Raw genomic sequence first — 26,097 nt, 5'->3', positions numbered from 1 at the left:
ATTTAGTAATAACATTCAACTTATTAAATGTTAACTGGTGCAAACTTCCCAACTTCCTGTGTAATTACTGGTCTGCAAATTAAAAGGCCTTGGTCTGTTTTTTTCTCTACACATGAAACAATGTGGTAAGGCAATATGTGCTGGTACAAACATGACAGAAAAACGTGGGACTAATTAAACTACAACTACACAAAACATGTCATACCCTTGGAGAATCTGTAGTAGTGGCAATAGAAATACAATGCACAGGTTTTCATTCATGATGTAACACTATCATCAACGATTCACTCATTTAAAGGGCCCCAAACACCTCTACAGCTTTTTTTGGTTGGATTAGACCTCTGCCTGAAGGTGGGTGAAATTAAATTGGGTGTGCACAAGGTCACGGGATTCCTTGAACAAATTACAACGATAGAGGTGGAATTTGTTCCGCCCTAACAGGGGCAACATAACAGATGGAAGAGAGAGGCAGGCCTACAAAGTGCTGGAATCGGCAAAGATTAGTGAAATATCCTGTGTGGGTGGACCGCAGGTGTGCAGGGCCTTTAAGAGTAAATCCATTCCAATCATTAAAACAGCAGCCTGCTCCTCTTAATGCCATGTCACATGTATGTAACCACTACTACAGCGTGCTCCATACACAAACCACAAGTCACTCACCATTCTCCCAGGAATTCCCATACTTCCTTTGTCACCCTATTGACCAGGTGCAGATTCAGAAGAAACAGGGGTCATTAAGATCGTTAGAGTGGCGACCGAAGTGAACTCTTAAAGGGATACCTTGCCATTTTGACTACATGTCATGTTCAAGGCAAGACATGGAAACTCATCTAAGTAACCCAAATTAAATTTGAATTCAACAAAAAAACATTACGACACGAGCTTTTGTCAACCTTTGACTGGTTTATTAGCACTCTTATGATTGATAATTGAACCTAAGGGGTACTAGTACTGGGAAAGAAAATGTAATGGAAATAGATATGGATAATATTTTTGTTAAAGCCCTAATGACATGGTATCCTTTTAAAAAAAAATGAAATAACTTGTGTTGAGTCAGTTCACCATGCAATGACTAATGTTAAGACTAGAAACAAGCATTTCACGATGCTGTGATAGAAAGAAAAACTACTCTGATGCAGTCATGTCCAACCCGAGTCTCCACGTACTGTAGAACTAGAGATAATGACACAAAGCAGTGGAGGGGGGGTGCAACAGTCTGGCGTGTGACAGCAGTGAGACAGATCAAGGCGTCTGACAGCAGTGAGACAGATCAGGGCATCTGACAGCAGTGAGACAGATCAGGGCATCTTACAGCAGTGAGAGGACGAGGACTCATCTTGGGTCTTCAGGAGCATTTATTTACTGACAAACAGCCTGAATTGACATTCATCACGCTGCTAGACCACAGCTAACGTCTAACTCTCTGCTCCAGCGTCCAGCCTCACCATCACACACCCAATCACTCCGCTTGACAAGCTCACTCATCTGTAGCTATCTGTAGTTAGTCATCCATCGGAGATCCTAGGCTTGATCCTCAATGCGCAAGGGCAAACGAACAAAACATCTCCCGACTTAGTCAAGTGGACACAGTCACACCAACAGAAATTACAATAGATGCAATGGCTGGAAGTGAAGCTAGCTTAAACTACATTGCACGGATTGTTGCGTACAGTATGTGCATGCATCATTTCCTGCGAATCGTTTTTGTGTAAACAATTTGAATCCAACGGAATAAAGAGGTAAAAGGATGCATCACTCATTGGCTATTTCTGTAGAAATGATGGCCATGAATAGTGCTGTATCAAGACTGGCATCGCATATACAGATATAGATATATTTCTAAACCATTAAGGGATGTTTTGGCATCAATCCTGGCAATATTTTGTTAAGACACTCCTTAGAAAGAGTTGGATTGGGCACCTTACAATTAAGCTGGCTGTGGGTGTGTTGAGATGCCATTAAACCACTGCACCACGACACCACAAAACCATGGCACGTGTTGCTCGGTTGGGCTCAACCCTTATGACTGTTAGGATCATCTGTGCGACAACCGACATCGCTGAACGTCAAAGCCAGAGCAGATGGTTGCTAGATGAATGGCTCTAAGAAACTTAACTCAACGGTCAATTAAATATACGGCTTAACATTTTGGAGTACAAATTTGCCATGATTCCTGAATAGTCTTATTTAAAACCAAACCAAATAAATGTTAAGTGAATGCTGCAGTGGTTCAATCAGATGTTGGGAAGGTTCATTGGTGAGTAAAATCTTCCTCTCAAGCAACATGCTCAAGGAGCTTTGCCAATTGAAGGTATGGTGCCTTCCTAATACATGTTGATCAAGCATATTGCACCAATCATCTCATCCGTATCGACTGAGTCTGAACATGGATTCATCTGTTTTCAGTCCGGGTAGATCAGATTTGATGGTATGTATCTCTGTCATTAGTGTGTGGCATATTTTAAAAGCGCTTAAATACTATCAGGCTACAGCTGGGCTCTTTGAAGCCCTGTCCAAGCTTCTGATTCCAACCAAGACCTTGGAGAAAATGACACCACCAAAAAATGGTTTTAATCCAGCGCTCGGGCCTGACATGATTATTTGCTGCGACCGCAAAATACAACCTTTCACTAAATATGGGGTTTTATAGCCATGAGACGAACCGAGCGCTTTGTAAATCCTCAGCCAGTTTATATGTTGTGCTGCACTTCCAGACAGAAACCACATCGCTGCTGCACTAGTCCTTCAGCTGTACATCCCCGAGCATGTTTCTACAAACTACTCCTGCCTAAAAAGATATAGGTCAAGTGGGCTGTTTTTGACTCTTCACCTTTCCCTTGTAGCGCCTGTCACTCTCTCTGGTGGTTTTCAGAGTTATTAGGGCCCTGGTAGTCTCACCACACAGACAAACTTAGCCTTGAGCTGACAAACACGTTGCAACCTTAAGGATTAATGCAGGTCTTTAGCAGTGGAATGTCAAGGTGTCTGCGGTTGTATTTACGGCGTTAATGAGCCTCTGCTGGACCTTATATTCAGGCCAAAAACACACACACACACAACCACACACATATATTTGTGAAGACACTCACTGACATTAAGCATTCCCTAGCTCCTAGCCCCTAACGTAAACCATCACAAGAAAATGCCTAACCCTGAACTCAATTCTACCCTGCACCTTGAATGTTAACCCTCAAACATTATTCTCACAAACACACACACACACACACACACACACACACACACACACACACACACACACACACACACACACACACACACACACACACACACACACACACACACACACACACACACACACACACACACACACACACACACACACAGCTGACCACTGTCACACCAGCCCCTGCCCTCCACCAGTGTAAAGTGCTACTTGATCAAGTGAACCCGACACTCGTGAGACCTTGTGTTGTGATGCAGTTTTGCAGTCGAGCAGATGAAAGCAAAACATCTCAAGAAGGCTTTTTACCACGAGTGTCTCTTATGAGTGAATCATTAATTCTTAGGTTGCATGTGCCTAGCAAAGCAGTGAGTATAGGAATCTTAGGAATACTGCACACGTTGAGCTTTGACCACCTGTATGTGTCCGTCCAGGGCAAGGAAGGAGCAGAAGTGTTTATGATCCATCCATCACATCAGTGGGGGTTTACCGCCTTTTAAACCTATAATGTAATATAAGCATAACCACCTTCTATGGAAAAAACACTGCTCCCTTTTTTCCCCCCTGTTCCTACAGGTCCTCTTTCAAAAAAACAAAAACATCTTCCTGGCATCACTCTGTCAAAAAACTCCTTCATTTCCTGCTGCATGACGAATGCAATCAATCACAAGTCATCCGCAAAGAATCTCATCCACGCTTTGACAGAGTGTCAGCGCTTTGCTGTTTTGTAACTGGCAACCTAGGACAAAGGTCAGACACTAGATGGCCACCTTCTTTTCATTATCGGACCCGTGTGGGTTTGACATGTTCAGACCGCGAGCTTGGCAGAAAAAGGGAGTGAGGAGAGTGTTAGACTGAAAATAAAAGAGGGTTAGAGGTGATAAAGGAGTAGCCAGCTTACAAGCATGAAAGTACATCCAAGCTATGGCAGGAATAAGGACAGGATTCTAGTTAAAACAACCAAGAGGTCATGTTGTTTTGAATAGATAAGGTTTATGCTTTTAAAGCAGCACTTGGTTCCACTGCTGTACTGATATCACTGAGGTTTCTGGTGTATTCGACTTATTCAAATACCATGTGAAATATATCTAAATGCATTTGAGTTATAAAAAAAAATGCAATTGTGATTCTAATTATTTTGTTAATACACTGAAACAAAACTGATTTGCAGGAGAAAATTAGTTTTCTAGGAAACATAATCCTGCCTGGCTTGCCTTTTTATCTACACAATCAGGAAATTTGTGGAACATATCTACGGAATATTTCCATTTATGTGACTGACTGCAAACATTCATGTCATTAACTTTTCAATATTGAACTAAAATCAATATATATATATTACTACAGACTAAACTTTTGCAATTTCTTGTTGAAACTCTAAATTTCAATAATGGTCCCTTACCCTTCTGCTTTACAGTGCTCTAAAATCCATATATAGTTACTGTTTCTTTAAATTTTTTCTTTAAATGACAGTCTTTATTCAGTCTTCCAGCCACCCAAATATTTTGAAACCATGAAAGGCTGTGAGGGAAGCTTCTATGATACTGTTCATTTTATTTCTTATGAATTCAACTTCTCATTTTCTTTAGTAATGGAAAGACTGTGTCATTTCTTACTTCAAAAGTTACATAGTTGTGCTACATTACCGTTTATTTTGGATAGCTGAACAAACTGATTGTGTAATTGGACAATGCAATATTGGCTAACGTTTGCAAGTTACCGGTCATACCAGATCAAGTCAGACCTTTAATTTGTGAGTTTCTTTTTTTTCTTCTTTCATAAGTTGACTAATGCAGCAATTATGTTTCCTCTAAAACAAATTAGTAGAATATCTTTTAAGGATCATGTGACACCAACAGGTTGGATATATCTAATTTCTCTGCATCTATGATAAACAAACACATTTTGAAATCCAAATAAAGGCAAAAGCTTTTCAGCAGAGAGCAAACAGAGAGATCAATACAGCAGCGATCACATATGCAAATATTGTATCTAGAGACACACAAAAACGCCAGTTAAAAAGAGAGTTACCGGAAAGCCTGCTCGTCCAGGAGGACCCTGAGAAAGAGGTGAGAGAAGATTGGTACAAAAAGGAAAGAGTGAATTTTACAATTAAAGTCCACATGATGAAAGATACCTGCATACCGCACCAGGCCAGAATAAAATGAATAGGATAGATTTAAGGGAGTTACTATTTTGTAAGGATGCCACCATACCAGAAATTAGGTAGTCACCGAATGAAATTTTCTAGATTCTAGATAGGAAATTTAGATACCATGCACTTATTCAATGACAGTGTGAAAACATTAATTTAGAAAGTTTATTCTGGCCTTCTCAGCTCAGTGACAGCACACACAACACTAATGATGCGGTAACATGCCTCTCTACATTCTGGTTCAGAGAATCATATTTTAGCACAACAAAAGACTTTTCTGAACACAACAGAACAAACTGATTTCTCATTTCACCACAAAGACTCATGCAAAGGTTGCTTTTATGAGAACACATGCTTAAAGTCCTCATGTTTCTGCATGAGAACCCCCATTCAAAGCTCCTAACCCTACTTGAATGTCCTGCTAATGCGGATATGACAACATGTCAGCACGGTTGGCTTTCATCAAGAAATAAATCGCAAAGGAGCTGGAATACAAAGACCCTCAGTTATGTCCACGTTCAAAGACCAAGAGGGAGCACACTGTCAAAAGTCGAGTGCGCTTTGTTTCCGTTGAGCGAGCGGAACACAAACCCGGTGCTTCTTGTGAAGGACGGAACGCTAATTGGTTGGAAGTCAAAACAGGAACTCTTGACATTTTCTAAAAAGCTGCTGAGGCATTGACTCTTCACTGAGGAGAATGATGATTGCCTTCTCCTGAATACCTGCATGTCATCAATATTCCTTCATCAGTTGTCCTGTGTGTGTGTGTGTGTGTGTGTGTGTGTTGCATGCACATGGGATATTGCTGGCCAGCAGCAGGAGAGCGGAAGTCATCCCTCATCAGTAATCCTGGATGGAAGGAACGTCAAACATTAATCTGAGCTCTTGCCTACTGGCTTTGATGACTGATTATAAATATCCATGAAAGGCTATTGGGTCATGCATTTATTTAGTGGAGGGGCTTGATCGCGGATTGTGACAAATGTCATCTAAGCTAAAGGAGCGTATCAAAATATCCATTGAAACGTCTCACATCACTCCGACAGAGTAATCATCTTTTGCCATAGTTGATTTGTATTTTTAGTGCATTTCTTTGCCAATAAATCACTACTAATGCTAAGCTACAAAGAGAAAAAAGTTTGACGTGCAAAGCATGGCACAATAACCTTAATACATTTGGACTTTACTACCATTCAAGGGTTTTCTGTATGTCTGTTTTTGTTCATTTCAACTCAGTATATATATACAGGCCTTGATTTCTAATCTCCGTTTAATACAGAGTTTGCACATCCTCCATATTTAGTTGTTTTCTCCACAGGTTGGCATAATTGCAATTATGATAGAGGTTTACATGCACTTCAGTGTTGAGGCTTCTGGGTCCGTGTGGTCAGGGGTTGGCTTACTCAGATTGGCATTCATTTTCCTAAACCAGGTGATCGGGCAGTCGGCGGTCAGTGCACGAAGGTGCACTGCCAGGTGGTGAGTGTGAACACACTGCATGTAGCCATTAGCTACTGGCTCTCCAGGGGCTGTCTGTGGAGGGGCAAAGGTCACCCACCGCCGGAAGGAACCTTTCACTTGAATTACACAGTAACCCTACAACATGTGGCTCCCATTTTGCAAAGTGCCGCTGAATGAATGGGAAGCTGGGGAGGGGATAGTGGGAGAAGCGTATATTTGGCCATTGTGCATGGGATATATGGTCTCCAGGGTACTGCTCTGCTCAATAAGAAGTGAGCTGGGGTGTAGAGCTGAGAGGTTTGACTTACTACATCATTCTTATTGGTATTATTTTACCCAGAAGCTGACTGGCTTTACCCTATAACTGAACTTGAACACACACACACTCGCACATAAAGAAAACATTAGCAGATAATTATATATGTGCCATAAATTGCGCTCTCGTGTTTTCAGCTTTTCTACTGGCAGCTTGTGCAGGACGCCTGTCAGTATCGTGTTCGGTTTAATCAGAGTCAGAGTCAGGGGGTGTTTCCTATCATCTCTGATTATTTTAAAGTGTGTTACAAGCACAACGCCCTTCCAAGGGCCAACAGAGCCAAGACCCTGTGATGTGACCCTGTTCACAGTAATGATCTGCTGGTTTACAAAAGACACTATTTAAGTGAAAGAAAATATTAGCCCTGTGATGGACCTGGCTGAGGTGTGAACCTGCTGGGACTGACTGCTATGATCTCATACTAATGCTCCATAAAACATTTACCTTGACCTGAGTCTTATCTTGATCTTAACTTCTCAGAAATCTCTTCTGAAAGAAGCAACATGTTCTTGGCAAAAAATTTCTTTTTACATCAGTAAGGATTCAAAGGTGGAAGGGACAGTTTTTAGAGATTCACTAACAAGGTTGGTTTATGTCAATGAGACTTTGAAAACATCTAAAAGTAATACTAAGTAGTACTGACAGTTGTAATTATTCATATGTTTGTTGCATACTGTCTAAAATCTCAGTGCATCCTGCACTTTGTCAGTTTTTCCTGCTATATTTCTTACATTTATTTTGACGATTGCTTCAATTGCAGAAATGTCAATGTGAAACTACGTTGACATTATTGAAATTTGTGTTATTTTGAGATCAGAACCAAATTATGGGTAAAAATGTTTAACGTATATTTACATCTGAAACATTCTGTAGTTTTTAACTTAGTTTTTCTTGTTTTTTTACTTAATTCTAAGCTCTTTTGTATTAATCTCCCTTGTTGTTTTTTTAAAACTGGTAAAAAGCTTAGTGATTGCATTGAGCCTTAACCAAAGTGTAGGTGTTTGACTTGTAGTGTATGCTATGGAAGACATTAAAGACACGTGGAATGTGACCTTGTCATAAAATATAAAATGCTAAAATCAAGTGGAGATGGAAGTGTATGCAAGTGGAATATATGCTTATTTCTGTCTGACCTCATGTACCTTCAAACCTCCTTTGTAGGAACTATCCCTCAAATTTTCCAGCGAGGGATTTTTGGCAGAGGTGATTTTTTTAAACTGTCACGGCTGCACAAAAGTCAAGCTCATAGTGTCCAGATGCTCGGAGGAGTCTTCCTAAACCGTGTACCATTGAGGAAGACAAGTCATTTAACATAATGCTCGATTTTTAAACTTTGCATGCATTCAAACAAAGATGGGATTTGCCAGTTGCGTGCAGAGTTGCTTCGGACAAAAACATTTCCTTTTGCAGTGAGTGGGCAAGAGGCTAAGGACCCTTGGACAGGTCGCTGGTTTTTCAAGCAGTAGTTTCAAAACCATAAAATATACATAAGATTTGGTTCATGACATAAAAGGAGCAGGGCAACGTACAGTCTACCACTGCCTCCAGGCGAGGCAATATACATGTATACTGGCATCAGATATGTTCAAGGGGACTTTCCAGTTCATCTACTTCACTCAGAAATACGAAAATAAACAGTCACTTTACCACGTGTAGGTCACATAAGGCATCGGTCTACTTACTGGAGGTCCTGCAAGACAAAGACAAAGAGAAAAAGAGAGAGACATTAACATCCTTTGCTTCTGAAAACATACATCGCATGCAGACAGTCTGAATACACGGCAAGATTAACCTGGTGCGAGAATTACTTGTGGCCGCATCTTCTATCCCAGTAAGTAATCTAACCACGAATGTAAAGCAACTTAGATATGTTTCGGAAATGTAATCTGCGGTATACATGTATTTTTTTTGTTCAAGAGGACAGCAGAAATGTAGACTCTGAAAAACACCTCACCCATATCAAAAATGACATCTCAATGCCAGGACATGACTCAATGATGAGTTTAACCTATTTCCTCAAACAACAAGACACTGAGACACTCCCCCAGCCCCAGCCAGGCTCGGCCCTGTTTTCAAAGGGTACGTCATAATCAATCATCCGAGCATGAATCAAAGTCAGGGGATTCAATCATTGTGCATCTGAAAATCTCCACGTGATGTCCAGTGGGGACGAGCAGAGTCCGGAAACTTGAAAACATTTTTACTGCCCTGGCAGCGTTAGAAAAATAGTTTTTACTACCAATCAATCCCGGATCTGATGGAAGGACAGACAAAGGAGTGGAGATCCCAGATGATGCATCATCATGTGGCCTAAGATGGGGACAAATTGTGAATTTCCACCACGCCCAGTCCAAACATTGGTTCGAACAGCAAAACCTTTTTTTTATTCAGATGTACCGTGCAATCTCCATGTAAGATCCAGCGTTAAACTGATGAATCGCTTTGCCTGCGTCTGCTGCCCATATACTGTATTGTAATACAATACCCATATACGCTATCATAAATGATTGCCAGCCACTGCACTTGCAGAAAACATCAGTACTATAAAGATTTTTTTCCTGATAAATCTACACTGTCTACATGAATATGTTTTTTTCATTCCTATCTCGATATACCTCCATGGAGAGATTCAGTGTCCCATTATGCTATAAATTTTAGTACCCAACTTTTTTCATTTTAAACCTAACCAGGCATATTTGCATCAAGCAGATTCCACAATTTACATACTCCGCTCGTATTGGGGCGCTTGTTTTGTCAAGTTGCCAACTTACTGGCACATGCATAATAGTAATGTGTCTCCACACGTTCGAGGTTCCCAAGGCTCATTAAATTTTCAACCATCCGCTATTTCCCCATGAGTTTGAGGTACTTTAAATTACACAAACTTGGAGTAGAAAACATCCATGGGCTTCTGCTCCGCGAGGAAATGGAAACAAGTGCTGATATGACAGAAGTTCTTCGTTTTGCTCCAGCTGGACTAAAAATGATGCAATGTCTCCTCTTCTGTTAAACCTACAAATCAATTTGTCCTTTGGTCGCAGGGATCAGGGGGTAAACGGTAGAAGTATGACATCAATGTAAAAAAAAATGTATCTACCACAATTATTGCGCTTAAAGGTACATTTGAGTGGCCAAAGCAAACCAATCTGATTGGTAATGTTGTTTCACTGGACAGGCTGGCCCCCCTCCCCTACTGCTGCTAGAAAGACCTGGCTCCTTTTGCGAACTGGCTCGCATTTCGACAGGTTTTGAGAACAAAATGTTACACAGTCCACACTCCATACAAGTGTAGACAAATCTAATAAACCAATTTGTCTTCCGCCAACAAACCTCAATAGAAGAAGAGGAATGTTGCGGGGTGGAAATTGGGGTAATTTAAAATTGAAAGAAATGATTGCTTAAAGACTACAGCTGCTTTCCTCGGTTTTTATAAATCTACTTGAAGAGTCGTTACATTTCACCTTTGAAGGTTCCAGAAAGCGTCGGACTGCTGCTGCTCGAACTCCAAGTTTTCCCAGAGAGATGAGATTTCCTCCCTCAGCCACTGAATCAGTGGTTTTACACCATCAGACCAGCACATTTGTGGAGCTGGGCCAGTGCCAGCTTTTGCTGATCCAATTTGTTCTGATCTGATTTTGCAAAACATATTACGTGCATATTTATATTATGTTCATCCTTTTGAATATAACAATGTCTGCTTGAGACCTTCTTAACTGGGACCCCAATTTTTTTTTTGTCCCCATAAGTAAGACAAGTCCCCATAGTGTGACTGTAGACTGTTAGGTCCCCACAGCATGAGTAATACCTAGACCATACACACTTTATATTTAAATTTTTTTCTACATCTAGGGTAATTAACCATCAAATCAAATCATCAAAGGAAAAAAGGAAATGTGGAATTATTTGTATGAATGTTGTAGTTTCCCCCCAAATCTATAAGAGCAGTTACTTATGGTGGAGCATTGTGGATCATGTGAAATCTTCTATGAGATATAAAATGTGAATTTATTGAGCAGCTGGTTTTATTAGCATCTCCAGACGGGGGAAACGTATCAAAAACTCTACCCTGTTTGATAGTTCAGATTGTAAAGGGCTCAAAAGCGCACATCAAAAACATATGGGAGGAATCGACGGCCAGCCCAGGCCCATGACTCACACTCGCCGTGAAATGGACCTTTTAAAAAAAGCAAAAAAACACCAGTATTCTAACCCTTGACCTTTTTCACAAGTACACAGAGAGCCGGGAGTCATCCGACATAATCAATTACTGCTGAATCGAGACAGGGGTCACTAAAGATGTTGTTACGTCAATCACAGCAATGTGAGGAAAATCGCTAATGACAAATCTCTTCAGTGAAATGTCGAATCAAATCCCCTGCTTTATCTTCTGTGCTGGTTTATTCTGTCTGCTCCTCACAGGTCAAGTCCAGCCGGAGACGGCCACTGTCAGCTCAATTTGTTCACTTTGTACTCACCCAAAATGAAAAGCAGTTGGAACAAGGAAAATAGACAGTTCAGTGGGAGAAGATGGAATTATATAGACGACTCAGAAAGGTAACTGTTTGGGAAGAATAAGAAGAGAGTAGGGTTTTGTCCCAAGAGTAACAGTCAAATGATGTCGTAAATTTTTCATACTTTTCTGAAAAAGAGGTTACACAGGTTAAAGGGAAGCTCAGCATGAATTATTTAATAAAACTGACTCGGAGTTAAGAGCATTTGATCACTTCTCAAGCCCCGAGGCCGGACACGAGCCTCAACATTAATCTCTCTTTTCTCTTTTTCTCTCTCTCTTTTTATTTTTGAGGTGTGGCTCTTGTTGTAATTTGAGGACTCAAATGCTGCGCTCAACAGACCTGGGGCAAACAACTGTCAAAGCCACGTCAAAGTGAAACTTGGCAACTTTGATGTCGACAGTTCATAAAGTTCATACGGCTTGGAAAAGATGCCAGGACATGGCGTGAGTTCGAGTGATGGACATTGTTTGGGATTCTTCAGGTCAAGTTCCTGCCTCCTGTCACAAAAACTTAATAGGATTCAAAACTTTTTTTTTGCCTGTGTCTTAGTGCTACAGTCAGACGAGTAGTTCCACTCACATAAATGTGAAATTCTAATGTGCAGATTTCCATGACATTTGCTATTCATGTAAGAGATGTCAGAAGTACATGATATTTGTTCCATTACTGACTGTCTGTTGTGTTCATTAGTCAATATATTTGTCATTTCAAGCAAAACTGTAGGTAAATGTTTGTCATTACCACCAGCCCTGAAATCTTTAAAAGGAAAATAACTTTGAATAACAAGTTCCAGATTTTTTGTCATCAAAAGGGATCAGCATAATTGAGCCTCAGTTATAGCAGAGCATGACTTCTGCAGTTATTTCTGCAGTTGCGCTCCGGTCCTTGAAGGGTAAGCTTAAACCTCTTCTGCATGCAAGTGTGAAGAAAGCAAACATAGAGGCCAGATTCCTGTTGCATTCTAAGCCTGCCATCACATCCTGTTGGCTGGAGCCACTCGCCCCGGGGACATACTGTAAAGCACCTTGATCCAAAGGCACTTTGGGACGCCTGGGGGAAGGGGGGGTTCAAATATAGCGCATGGACTGGCGCCTGAAGAAGGGGCCACCGGAGCAACAGCTTTATGTGCAACAAGCAGTAGGCACAACATGAAACAAACATTACAACCCATAAACACACACACACACACTATAAGGGAATTTGCTTGACTACATTGATACCGTGTATCCCAAGCCTTCTCCTCCGCTGGGCTTAATGCTGTCTAACTATTGCTAGCACCTGTTGGCTTATGCTTATGTAAGGGTGCTGGGTAGACGCGGCCGGAAATGGAGATCTCTGTTGCATGCCAACCTGCAAAGCCATGGGCGTTCCCCCTTTCCTGCTCCTATTAAAGTCTGTCATTTACTCAACACTGGCTCTTGCATGTATTAAAAGCTATCACACAACCAAATGTCTGGCATTCTTCACCATACCAACAAATAATGTAGGCCAACAAGTGTAGGTGCCCAAATGTTCTACTAGAATGCATGCTGCACCATAATGGCTTTCATCGCTGCATCTCATGATTTCTAAACCGCCAAATCAATCGTGGCGATGTCCTCCTTATTCTCAGCTTACTTGACCTTTCACATTCGAAAGAGTGAACTGGTGTGGTGGGCAGGTGGGCTGCCACCTTGAGGCTATCTCTGTCCCAGCATGTGGATCCAGGAATAACCAGCGGAATTTCTGAGAATATCCCAATCCAAAACCTCCCCCACCATCCCCCTGCTCTCTCAGATTCCCTGCTTCTCCTGTTGCCTTTTATAAACACAGTGGACTAGTGAAAATGTTTGCGCTGAAAAGTTTCTTCAATCTTCCAGACTGCACTGGAAGAGGATTGATAGATGGGACATCAGAAAGCACGCATAGCCAGAAATATGCAAACCTGCGTTGCCAGTTTTAGTCCGCATGCATAAATGTGGTGGATGGGGAGCATTTTTTTGTCCACAGGAGGGCGTCCCAACAGTCTGTTTCAACTACCTGTGGAAATACTGTTGAACTGAGTACTGAGGCTTAAGCAGACACAAAGTGTGGAGTCAATTTTGTTATAGAATCTTGTTCTGTTGTCCAATGTTCTGATTGTCCACAATTGAATTTGGACAACTTTATAAAAAATGTTTTATTAGTGCTACATCTAGGTTTTTGTCTGGCACTGAACTACCGCAGAACCCCCTGGGACCCTTGAAGGATAAATGGATAATGGATGGATGTTTGTAAAATGTCTTTCAAGGACCAACTGAAGACATGTCGTTCTTTATAAAGCCTCAGTGCCGATATATATATAAGAAAATACTGGTCTGCAATACACTTTGCATTTCATTCACTCGGTTATTATAGTGTATCACAGAGTAAGTAGCCCGATGAGTTATATAGGTAGTGTGAGGTGTGTTTGAAAACTAAGTCCACATTATGCAAACACTCAATCCACTTGTTTTCAAAATGTGGTGACAGGAAAGTGAAAAGCCTGTTTGGATTATTAGCTAAGCATGACCAATCACCTGCACGGCCAAGCTTATAAAAACGTGGCTCCGAGGCCGAGACCACTCAAATTTGCAGATTTTTTAGGGGTAAAGAAAAATCCTGTAAGACTGTAAATTCACTTTCACACCTCACAGATTTGCAGTTGCAGTTGTGCAAACAGTGGAGGGGATTTACTGAGGGGCGTGTATCTATCGAAGGATAACACTGAACTTTTGCACTTCTCTTCTCTGTCATAGGGAAAACGCCTCCACCTCCTTTTGAGACCTGGAAAAATAATTTTTCATATTTCATGCCTTTTCACCATTTGTTACAAACGTCGGCCCTCAAACAAAAACGCCTCTAGTTTCCAAATGAAAAAAACCTGAATAGACAGCAGACAAGTGAGGCTGATCGACTGTGTTGAAATAATGAAACTGTACTGACCTCACTTTGCCATTCTCTATTTGCCACAACCACAGAAGAACTAATAAACCCTAACATCATTCATGGAGGGTCCAGAGCCCACCGCAAAAATAAAAATCTCTCATTGAGACAAACAATTCATCAAACGATTCCCCCGTTTATTTCCAGCCTGTCCATTAAAAACAGAAGCCCAGTAAAATGATGAAATGTCCTGAGCAGCAGGAAGTTATAAGCAGATGGAGTCAAGACGAAGATTTCCATTCTTCATCCTCATCCTCTGCATATTATATATATATATATATATATATATATATATATATATAATATATATAAGACAACTCAGCCATTCACATGGAGCCCTTATAGCCTTGTTCCCTTGTTAAACATGAAGTCATAGTTTTAAAACTGCCTGTGATTTCTTTGGCTCCATGCTAACCTGCTGTCATGCTTTGAGAAAATGTCAAATGTGAAGAGACGGGAGCGTGCTAATATGGAGAGATGCTTTCTTACGCTGTCCAAAGGGTAAAATTACTTTGCCTACCAGACAAAGGGTGAGCCTGCACATCTAGCCAAATTTCCTACATGTCGTTTATTTTGAAGAGGGACGCCCATGCCCAAAAGGTCTCAGAGCTGTTGCATCTATTGCCTCTTTGGAGCCAATGTGCTTTAGGTTTGGGAACAACATGCCATTCTCGTTGATGAAATAACCATGTGGTCTATAAAAGTGCTATTTATTGCCACTGAGTATTGCACAATATCTAATTCATCAAATCCATCAGAGGCCATAAAACTGGCGCTGTATTGTACAAACGGCATCTAATTTCATCAAAGCATGCCTGGCTGTTTCGTGTCGTGCAATTTTTGTCAATCCAGGGGATGAGAGACATGTTTTGCTCTCAATCTCAAAAGACTTTTAAACAGAGACTGGAATATTTTCCAACAGGCCTGGATGGCAAAAAAAAACCTCAATGGGGATTAAAAACTCAAATAGCAGCTTTTACAGCAGATCACCACAAAGACGACATTGTAGCTTTGCCCGAAAACACACGATTAATCTGACTTACCATTACTCTCAGACATTTTTGTCAGGAGGAGGAAAAGCCAGGTACGAACAAACTTCCATCACTGGACTGAGGTCTTGACAGAACAAATCAATGGTAACAAGTGAACTGTGCATAAATCAGTCTAGTGGATTCATTTGTCCACTTGGCGTCAGCACGACAAGCTCAAAACATACATCATCTGACATTATCACCCTATAAAGTATAAACAGTGGTGTATATATATCCAACATATACAGAATAACATTAATTTAAACCCATATTTCTAGCCATATGATTTACGAAATTCCAACATTCACTATCATTTTAGTTTTGTGAATGGCAAGAGACTTTCACAAGATAGCCCATGATGTTGCCTGTTTGGTGCTGGGCAGGTTAATGTAAAGAAGGTTTATCAGAACTTTTTCACTGCAACTGACGTTTGGTATTTAGCAACAGCAAAAACTTGCGTAGAGCACCTTTCAACAAAATCAAGAATTCAACTGTGGCTAAAGTCCAAACTCTAATTTCCAAATGAGTTCAAATGAGTTGAGCAAGTTCCAGCCTGCTTAGACTCAGTCACTGTGGGAGAACGGTAGCAGCCTTCTGATGGATGTGCTGCACACAAGAGCAGGCTCTGTGGAGCGATGAAAGACATATATTCGCTGCGTATATGTATGTCCGCTACATCATATTTCACCGCATGGCCTCCACGTTCCCATGCAGCAAACACGTTGCCTTGAGCTTGAGAAGCTTATAAAGCCCAGGGTCTATCATTAACAAATTAGGCTAAACAGCAGTGCCCCAGGATACAGGGTTACATTTCCCTGACTCACTAATTCACCTAACCACTAGAACTGCACAGTCAGGGCCTTTTTGCAACAGTACCAGATCTTTTAATGGGCCTGTAGCCTCAGTTCCTCTTTCAGTGACTTAATGGTGGGGTTGCATTCAGGCGCAAAGAGGGTCCCCCCCAAGTTTTGCTTTTGTACACAGTGAACTGTTGTTATACCTTAGGGGCAGGAATTAGCAGGACACAAAAGATCTGTGGAAGGAGAAGAAATTAGTCTGACTTCAGAGAAGAAAGGTCAGCGGTTTAGGAAACTGACTGGAATTTGCTTGATTTCCAGCAAAGCCTCACCTTTAAGCAGAAAAGAAAGCAATATGGGCTGCTGATGGATGATTCATGTGCGCAAATAAGCAAAAAAAGAAGAAGACATAAAGACGTGCCAAAGAGAATAAGAAATCATTCCTCTTTAAATAGTGAGTGATGATGTGTGGGGAAATGTGGAAAGAAATGCTAGATGTAAAGGATTTCACCAACAGAGCCACTGGAAAAAGGATTCTTCTCAACGCCTTTGGATAGGATGGAGCCACTTCCCACACTGTAACCCAAGAGGGGCCCCTTTCCTGTTAAATGACCTTCAAAAGTTAACGTGCCTGTCATGAAAACCAATATGTCATCCAGCGCACACTTCCTCTGCTTGATGCAACCAACTCGAGGAAGCGGCAGAGCTATGGGAAGTCAACGAGAGACAGAGGCGTGTGTGGAAACAGGGAGAGACAGCAGTTGCAATTCATCTGCTTTGGAGTTTTAAAATCATCAGGACTGATTCAAATGTTTCCTGTGGGTTTTGGAGCCGTTCCCCAGAAGCTGTGGGTGGGGTGGGTGGATGTCTGAGGTGGGATTTCAAGTGAAAAGCTTGATGGGTGGAGAGGCAGTAGCTGTTCCAAAGGAAGATCTACTAAATGGACAGGGATTTCATTGAAATTCTATACTGTAGCATGCCAAAGTCTTACTTTTCTATTGTCTATTGCTAAGGGCCAGGAGGCAAGTTGCCCACCTATGTAAGTCCAGCACTTAAATTTCCTCAAATCCACAAAATTGAACATGGTATATCATGTAAGTTAGTGAGCTTTGGAGGTATTTTCTAGGTGTACGTTTGGACAGAGCCAGGTTATTTTCCTAATCTTGAATAAGAGTCTGCATCTGTGTTTTTTTTTTAAATAACATAGCCTTTGTCTTTAACAAATGCAAATTTCCTTAGACCAAACACGTCTGAGGAACTCATTCACAAATCCTCGTAGGATTCCTGCGGTATCAGTTTCACAATTCACCACTTTTCCCAGACTTAATTTTTTGATTTATAGATTTGACTGTATTTAGAAGGCTATAATTGACCTCCGCAGTCGTGTCTCCACTGAGTCATATCACATTCGCAAGAGTTGGATAATAAATAATGACAGGGGTCCAACAATATTCTTCCCTATTTTTTTTCAAAATTCCAGACTTTGACAGAGTAGGAATCCAGTCCTTGGAACCTTGCCAATCTATCTTGAGCACAAAATGACATTACAATCCCTTATCTGTTTAATGCAGTATCTAATAGGCTGGTCGTGTGGCAGCTCCAACGTGAGCAGTATCCAGGCACCACTCGCTTCCTCTCAGTCACATATTTATAATGGTCTGTGGGCGTCATGGGAGGGAAACCCCACCTCTACTTGACCTATGAGCACAGTACTTAGCCCAGACAAATGGCATCTCAGCAAATGTTAAAACAACAAATTCACCAAGGTAAACGCACAGAATGTTGTATGTATGGGTTAAGTCAACAGTATCCGCATTGTGCACAGTTAGACACTTGCCCTTCCTGCATCTTGTGATGCTCACTGTGCGTACATCAATGTTTTTCTAGAGCCTTTTGAGAGGCTATCTGGATAATGCTATGTTGTTGTTTTTTTGGAAAAATGATACATCAACTATCACTGAACTCTCCAGAAAACAACAGGAGGTGAAGCCAGTAAATTACAGCAACAAGTAGCAATGAGATGTCTTATTTCATCATTCAAAGTAAGGCAATGGCAATTGGACATTATTCCTCAATTTCTAAAGACCAACATTTTCTTTGGTTGACTTGTACCAATCGATGTCATATCCACATTCATATTTCTAATAGTTAAACAACACCAAGGGCTGTGGAGGTTCCTCTCATGGAAAAGGTTTTAGACAGTGCTGAGCCTTTTTCAAAATGGCCTCTGTATTTTCCCAAAAATGTCAGTGTGTCATCGAAGACAGTTCCTAAGTATTTGTCTGGACAACTTTAAAAACCAGGACTGGGAATCGTTGGACGCAAAGGGGGGATATGTTTCGTTGGGATTTGAATCTGAAAATGAAATGGCTGATTGCAAATCAATGGCGAAAGGTCGTGTAACATTGATGTCTAATTTAATTTTATTAGGAATCCGAGAGTGTTGATATGAATTGAGAGCCTGACCTTGTTTATTAAGCTTACATAATGGTTTCTAAAGGTCCTCCGACAAACGGTGGGGTGCAAGAATTTTTATGAGCTAACATTTTTCAACTCGAGTCTGTTTCGCAGTGTTATTCATTGCAGGGCTACCAACATTCATCATAATTTTCTGAGGAATGTATTCACAGCATGAAATTTGAATAGCAATTAGTTACTTTCCCGAAGCCCTGTGGTCTTAAAACAACCAAAACAGACTAGATTGGTCTCCTCAAGTTCCCCTGTGTGTACTCTGCTGTCAGATCCCTCCGAGGAGCAGCGGGGCTGGAATCTCTCCCCCAAGTGACTTCATGAGTCAGTCCTCTGCCAAGTTAAAGAATGAGGTGCTGCGAGGACTTAAAAAGGCGAGTCATTCTTAATTGAGTTAACAGGCAGGAGAAAAAGGTAGCCGCCACACTACGCTATGCAAGCTATTAAAACAGAAGCTCAGACAGAGAGAGGGAAAGAGATTGCTTGAATAAATGGAGTTTAAAGTCAATGATTTTACCATGTGTGCTTTAGAGGAGTTTGGCATTTGTCCAGCGCCACACTCCACAACGTTCTCAGTGTTAAAATAGGAGGGTCTTGCTCGAATACCCCCCAGCTATTAATAACAAAACATAAACATCACAAGTGGATTGTATGTAAGAGGGGGCCGAGGGAGTCTGGAGCTAATCAGAGAGGGTCGAAACTGAAAAGGAGGATGTGAAACAAAATATAGGAAAAATTCAAAAATATTTGACCTATTCAACGTGGCATCATGAAATCCTTTGATATGTGAATAGAAAAGATTAGATTTGGGACTGAATTTGTAAACTCAGAGGAAACCAGAGGCCCCAGTGCCTCCCCAAGCCGTCCCTGTGCGACCACGCTGCCCATTGCCCACTATCCTCGGATCCAATTCCTTGCACCACCTTACGCTGAGAGGCACTCTGAGTTCCTGAGGACCATCGTTGATAGATCTACACATTTGCCCTATTTTTACTGCAAAAAAATAGAAAAATTCAGTCTTTTATCCCAATATTTTGCAAGGTAATAATGCTACAGACAAAAAGGCTTTTGAATTCACATTTTCTCACATTCTTGGCTGGAATCGGAACAATATGGATCTGTAAGATGCTTTGATGGCCACTTTGGTTCGAGTAACCCAAGAGAAAATTCAGGAGCAGACTCAACCATCATATCCAAGTGTGCTGTTTGTCATTAGCAGCAACACTTGAATGTCATAAGACCAGGTTCAGAATGGGAGCTGTCATAACAGTCATAAGTCAGCTGCCCCCCCATCCAAAAACAAATGAATCAAACACACATGGAGACAAGATCAGCGTAAGCAATCGCTTCAAAATAGCACACAGCTATTCTACATTTCTCTTCAGGTGACACAGGAAGTGCAGCAATTTTAGTTCTCACCAAATCCTCAGCTAGACAGACAGAGATGTCTGGTGAGGCTTATGTCAAACAATAGTGTCTTTCAATAGTTAGACTAAATAAATACCCTGTTGTCAGGAAGCTTACGGTTGATTAGATAAACGTGAATGCGTCCACCCGGTTATTACAGCGAAAGCTTTGTTTGTAGGGAAACGTAATTGTGATCATACTGAACTGATCACAGTCAAATATTCATTGACAAAGCATTTGTTTTCCAAAAAAATATCCAATCTTAAAATATAATGTCTACTTGTAGTGACCAGCATTATTACACTGTTCTTGCGGTTCTGTTTGGATTCTCTCAACACTAAACTTAAAGGTTAATGACGAATCTTGGTCTGGTTTAATAAAGAAACAAAAGCATATCTCTTCCAAAAGTGAAGAAAAAACTATTCCTGGATCCAGATCAGAATGTGGATCTTTCCAAACATTTAGTCACCTGTTACCACTGCCAGAGATCTTTGATAAAATGTTTATGAAAATCCGTCCTTAACTTTTTGAGTAATCCTGCTGATAAACAGACTTAATCTTCTTGGTGGAGGTAAAAAGTTCACAAGTCTTCAGACACAATGTGATTTTTTTTTTTACTTTTAACCGAAACCACAATAGGAAGTGACTGTGGATGTGAACCATGGGCTCTGGTGTGGCAGTTGTGCGCTCTGTATACATCCAATCCAAACAACCCTTGACCTATGCATTTGTCAGAAAAATGAACGTAATCCAATCCGTGATTGCAAAAACATATTTCTTGTTGCAGAATTTAAGTTGAATGTAATAATAATATGACACAAAATAAGATGTGAGAGATCTAGGTTTACCCTGGTCTTTGGATCCTCTGAAGAACCCGGCAAGTGTAAAGTACTGTGCATAAAGTATATGCAATTCTGAGATACTTAAATATCTCCATGTTGTGTTAGTTCATACCACTAAACTACATTTCATGGTAAATATCCGACTTTAAACTATATTAATTCAACAGCTGTTACTAATTATTGTGTAGATTAATAGAATTTTGAATGCTGAATGTAATGATTATTTCAGTTGATATTGTGATGACATGTTATTAATATTTGTTAGACTGCCAGTTGGACAAAAGAAGAAATCTGAAGATGCCATGGTTAGAAAAGGATAGACCAATCAATAAAAGTACCACAATTAACCAATGCATGAATAAACATACTGATATACTGTTTAAAAAAAATGATATATATATATGACATTATTATATCAGTAATCAGTATCAGAATATGATGAAATGAAGGCTGGTAGAAAATCTGGCCATTAATTTTGCACCCCCATCATGTGCTGGTGGGCAGCACAGAGTCTATTTGCTGTTATTTAGGATGACAGAGCTATATTGGTATATCACTATAGCACCTGCGGGCATATAGTAAATCTGAGTATCTAAATTCACACAGGGGGGGCATTGTAATTCCTGTGGTAAAATCTTTAGGTGAGTGCTCAGTGGATTTCCTCGATTTCTTTCCCAAACCTCTTAGCAAAATAAACAGTAATGGCTGATGAGAGATGGCATGTCCACTGCAAAGACAAACAAAATGAAAAGCTCAATCACTCGCTGGGATTGGGTTTCGTGCGGAGCAAGCCCCAAATGAGAAAAACAGGCCTGGCCACAGAAACGGCATTTTACCTCCAGCTTGGCAGTGTCATGACTGACAAGAACGCTCGCTCACATTCCTTCATCTCACCACCAGCGACCCCTTCTGCACTCCCTTCTCTCCTACCTCTCCATCCTCCAGAGGAGAACTAACCTGATAACACAATATAGGTTGAAAAGCTAAATATTCTCATGTGGACCATGCATGTGAGGCATGTGTAAAGCCACCGCAGACATTTCGCTGGCCTGCACCACCACCACACTGATTGCATGCACTGTTGTGTTGGTCGAGTGGAAGTGCAGACCAGACGGGGCTGCTGGAGGAAACGTATGGGTGGGTCACCAGAAAACCAAGTATCCCTATCCTCTGGGGAACACGAATGTCCACAGGAATTTCACGGTAATCTGTCTAGCAGCTGTCAAACCTTCTTGCACTGTGACAAAATGTTTAACAAACTGTCCTTCTGCCAGTGGAGTCAAAACAGGATGAGACCCAGTCAGAATTACTCACTAAATGTACTTTACTTGGCACTAAAAATGTTTCAATGGGTTTTAATGTCACGTGTGATATGAAATAAATGTTGATCTTCACCCTACAGATAGCAATAAGACTAATTTTTTCCTCCACTGTGCCAGTTTGCTATCTTGGTGAAGCACTCTGCAGCCCAATGGGAGGGGATGAGTGGTGCAGGGTGTGGCAATGCCAGTCCAGCCACACACCACAATCTTGGCGCCAAGAGCGGACGCGTGTCTCGCGGTTCAACGCTCGCCTCAGTGCAGATCAACTGCTCAATGTGCTCGTCTGCCATAACATTTCAGTTACTATATATAGTGATAGCTCACCCTTTTAACCTCCCTAAAATCACACTGACCCTGTATTCCTGATCACGCCATTAAGGCCAGCAAGTGAATGATGAATGTAGGATTCTTACCAGCACTGTAACCTGCCCTCTCTACCTGGAGTGAGGTTGCACGCTGTCGAGCCAAATTTACACACTGCAAATCTGCTGGTTGACCCACTTAGCAAAAGTGGATTCCAAAATCTGCTCTGACACTTTTTAAATTGCACTTTACTTTTTGGCTTTGTTTTGATACTGCACATGTGAGATTTATAGAAAAAGAGGGATGACATGCATCAGAGTGTCCTCCTTGTAGTCTCCCTTTATCTCTTCTTGTTGTTGTTTTTTTTCTTACTTTATTAGTCTTTTCTTGTCAGCGTGTCTCTTTCTACCTTTCTCATTGACACATAAACATACAAGTTCTCTGGTTGTCTGTTAGCAGATGTCTTCAGCCATCAACACTCACAGATCTACAATCAAACATACACGCACATCGCACACTGACAATGGAGGGGAAGCTATACACATATGCAAGCCACCCAGGTTCTAGACCTAAACAATGGAGAAAAACCAAGTCAGCAGGAAATCAAGGGTATTTACTTTAAAATGTATTATCTTACTAATCAATGGAAGAAATCCATGTTTTACTGTTATCGCGTGCTACACCTTCTCTTTGTGTTATTTCATTTATTTTATGATAATGAGAAAGCAATTTTTGATGTGTTGATTTGGTCTCATTAACTATTTTTCAAATAATAGCTTTGACTCTATGTGTGAACATTGTTTGTCATATGCAGACAGCGAAATCAAGTTGTGAAACCGATGCAGCACTAAACTGATCATGACAAAATGGCCCTGGGTATCTGAAAAAAGTGATTAAGACCTGGAGGTGGTAACTGGTCATGCCTTTCAAGGACTTGCAGACTTCAAAGCTTCCAAGACACAGACCTCAGTCCTGCCACAAAATCCAACAAAACAATCGCAAGTTGCTGCTGACTCAACGGAGTAATAATAACAAAAAACTCCAGGGTTTCCTGAAAGGAGACACGAGCACTGGGCCTCTGCTCTGTTCGGACCACATTAGTCCAGATCAACCATCTGCTATTCAATTGTTACCCAGAAAAAGAAATGGGAGGCAATTCTTTGTCTCTGCGTCTCAGATCAGGAGAGTAGAACCTTAGAACAAATACGCCACCAGTGACTCCGTGGTACAGCCAACACAGCGCTGCAGGCGGTGGAGCTGTGGTGTCCATTTTGGATCGCTGGAGCGAGACCGACCCACTGCAGCAACACACTGGTTGTCTGAACCCCCCTTTGGTGGCACCGGGCCTCATAATCTGGGATATCCATGTCATCACATGTGAGCAGGCACAAGAAGGTCAACCGTGACAAGAGGACCATATTTCAAGGTCTGATTCACAGAACTCATTCACACTTGTGTCGAAGCTGAAGTGTTGAGATCTATGTTGGTGGGGCAGCAGGTCAGCTAAAGAGGATGTATGTTGAATGACAGGGTCATTTCTTTGAACTCTGAAATGGGTCAAAACCTTTGGAATACTTCAGAGGCTATTGCCCACGTGTATCCAGGGATGCATCAGTTATCTTTAAAGGTGGCTAAAATACAGTGTAACATATCCAGCCTTATATGTCATCCTCAAATTATCCGTTTCCAAGTCCTGACTAAAACCAGAGGAGTCTTGGACATCAAAGACAACAAACGGATCAAGATGCAACTGCAAGTCATAGTTTTGGAGAATTTCAAGAGAGGCCAGAGGTTTCTCTTCCTTATCGCTCTCTGAGGTGAGCTCTCGCAAAACGAAGCTACGTCAGTTGCTATGTACCTGATTTTGCTGCTCATTAGCAGTTGCTCACCACCGACGTTCCTATGCTATCCAGGCTAACCACTATTCCAAGGCTAACCAGTAGCATTCCTAGACAAACCCCTTGTATTTCTAGGGCTAACCACTAGCTCTCCTTAACAAGCTACTGTTATTCTTATTCTAACCACTAGCATTCCTAGACTAACCACTAGTACTACCTGGCGAACCACTTGTTTACGTGGGCTAACCACTAGCATTCCTAGGCTTACCACTACTAACCTAGCTCCAAAATGAATGTGGAAATGTGCCTTTTCAAAGTGAAACGGTCTCACTGAACTGAATTTTGATTTTAACGAACTTTATTGATTATAACATAAGCAAAATGCTGCCACCATCTACTCCACTGATGATACTATGGTACTGAACCTGTACCAACGGAATTTGGCCATTGTGTTTTAACAACCAGCAATTAAAAAACAGGATTCTCTGTATTATCTATATTTATTCATGACAAAAATTGTGGACATTCCCTATTCCTGTCTTGCAATGCAACAGTTGCAGGAGTGATTGCATAAAGATCAGACGAGAAACAGGTTTGTGACTGGAAGTCGATGAAGAACTTACTGAGAAAATCTGGACATGGAATCTACTTTCAGCTGCTAAGGACAAATATTAAGGGCAGTGTGGTTGGACTGGATAGCTCCTTGTATGAATGTGAAGCACACAGGTGCTGGAAAACAGTATGGTGCACCGTCAACTTTCCCTGAGTAAACACGGTGCCAAACGACTAAAGCACACATTTGTCTGAAAAACCGTGTCACCTCCTCCTACACTGTCAATAACTCCTGTTTGTGTTAGGGACATCAAACAGCTGGTTAACAGCTAGATGAGCAAACCAACTGGCCTGCTCCTCCCTCAGCAGGTCCTCACTCGCCTCCTCTCACCCCCACCCTCTTCTACCAGCACACAGTTCCCCCATTTCCCAGCTGCTGAAGTCATCATACACAGAGACGCACGGTGTCATCATCTGACTTCACACACAACAGAGGAATGACCTCCAACCTGTATCGATATGAAAACCTACTAACTACAGATCCCCAACTAAATAAATTACTCCACCTTTAGTTATAAGCTGCACAGGACTCTTATCCTCAGATAAAAGCTTTATGATAAACGGGTGATTCACGATCTTTGTCTAAACTATATTTACACAAAACGATACACAATAATTTCCAGCTGGTATAGAGGCAATTAATGACCCTAATAGTTCACAAACAGAAAACAAATAGGTTTTTTTCCAAAGATTAGTTACATGCAGCTCCTCCATTTCCCACAAACCAATGCATCGTGGGCCAGAAGCGTCCTTTAATGTCACTTTCTGACGAGAATAATTATTATATTATATCAATTGTTACTAATCGAACAAGATTTTCTTTTTTGGATGAAGTAGGTGCTTATGGATGAAATGTATTGGGGAGGTAATTAATGTAAAATGATTGTAGTTATTCTGCTTATATAT

At 41.1% G+C, this 26,097-nt stretch overlaps 1 protein-coding gene across 21 annotated transcripts in view; it reads right to left on the bottom strand.

The window, feature by feature from the left end:
* Positions 1-26,097, bottom strand: part of col13a1 (collagen, type XIII, alpha 1) — a 94,513-nt gene that overhangs the window by 47,228 nt on the left and 21,188 nt on the right. For 18 of the 21 annotated variants that reach the window (XM_035606269.2, XM_035606271.2, XM_035606275.2 and 15 more), the window contains exons 3-5: positions 8,796-8,803; positions 5,213-5,239; positions 661-696 (exon numbers count right to left, since the gene is read on the bottom strand). In XM_035606269.2, coding sequence (XP_035462162.1) covers positions 661-696; positions 5,213-5,239; positions 8,796-8,803 — 71 coding nt within the window. The remainder of the gene's footprint in view (positions 1-660; positions 697-5,212; positions 5,240-8,795; positions 8,804-26,097) is intronic. The other 3 variants (XM_035606279.2, XM_035606285.2, XM_035606278.2) reach the window with 2 other exon arrangements.

Source organism: Scophthalmus maximus, chromosome 10 (genome assembly GCF_022379125.1).
Source record: "Scophthalmus maximus strain ysfricsl-2021 chromosome 10, ASM2237912v1, whole genome shotgun sequence".
NCBI lineage: Eukaryota > Metazoa > Chordata > Actinopteri > Pleuronectiformes > Scophthalmidae > Scophthalmus > Scophthalmus maximus.
This window is presented reverse-complemented; position numbering and strand designations above follow the sequence as displayed.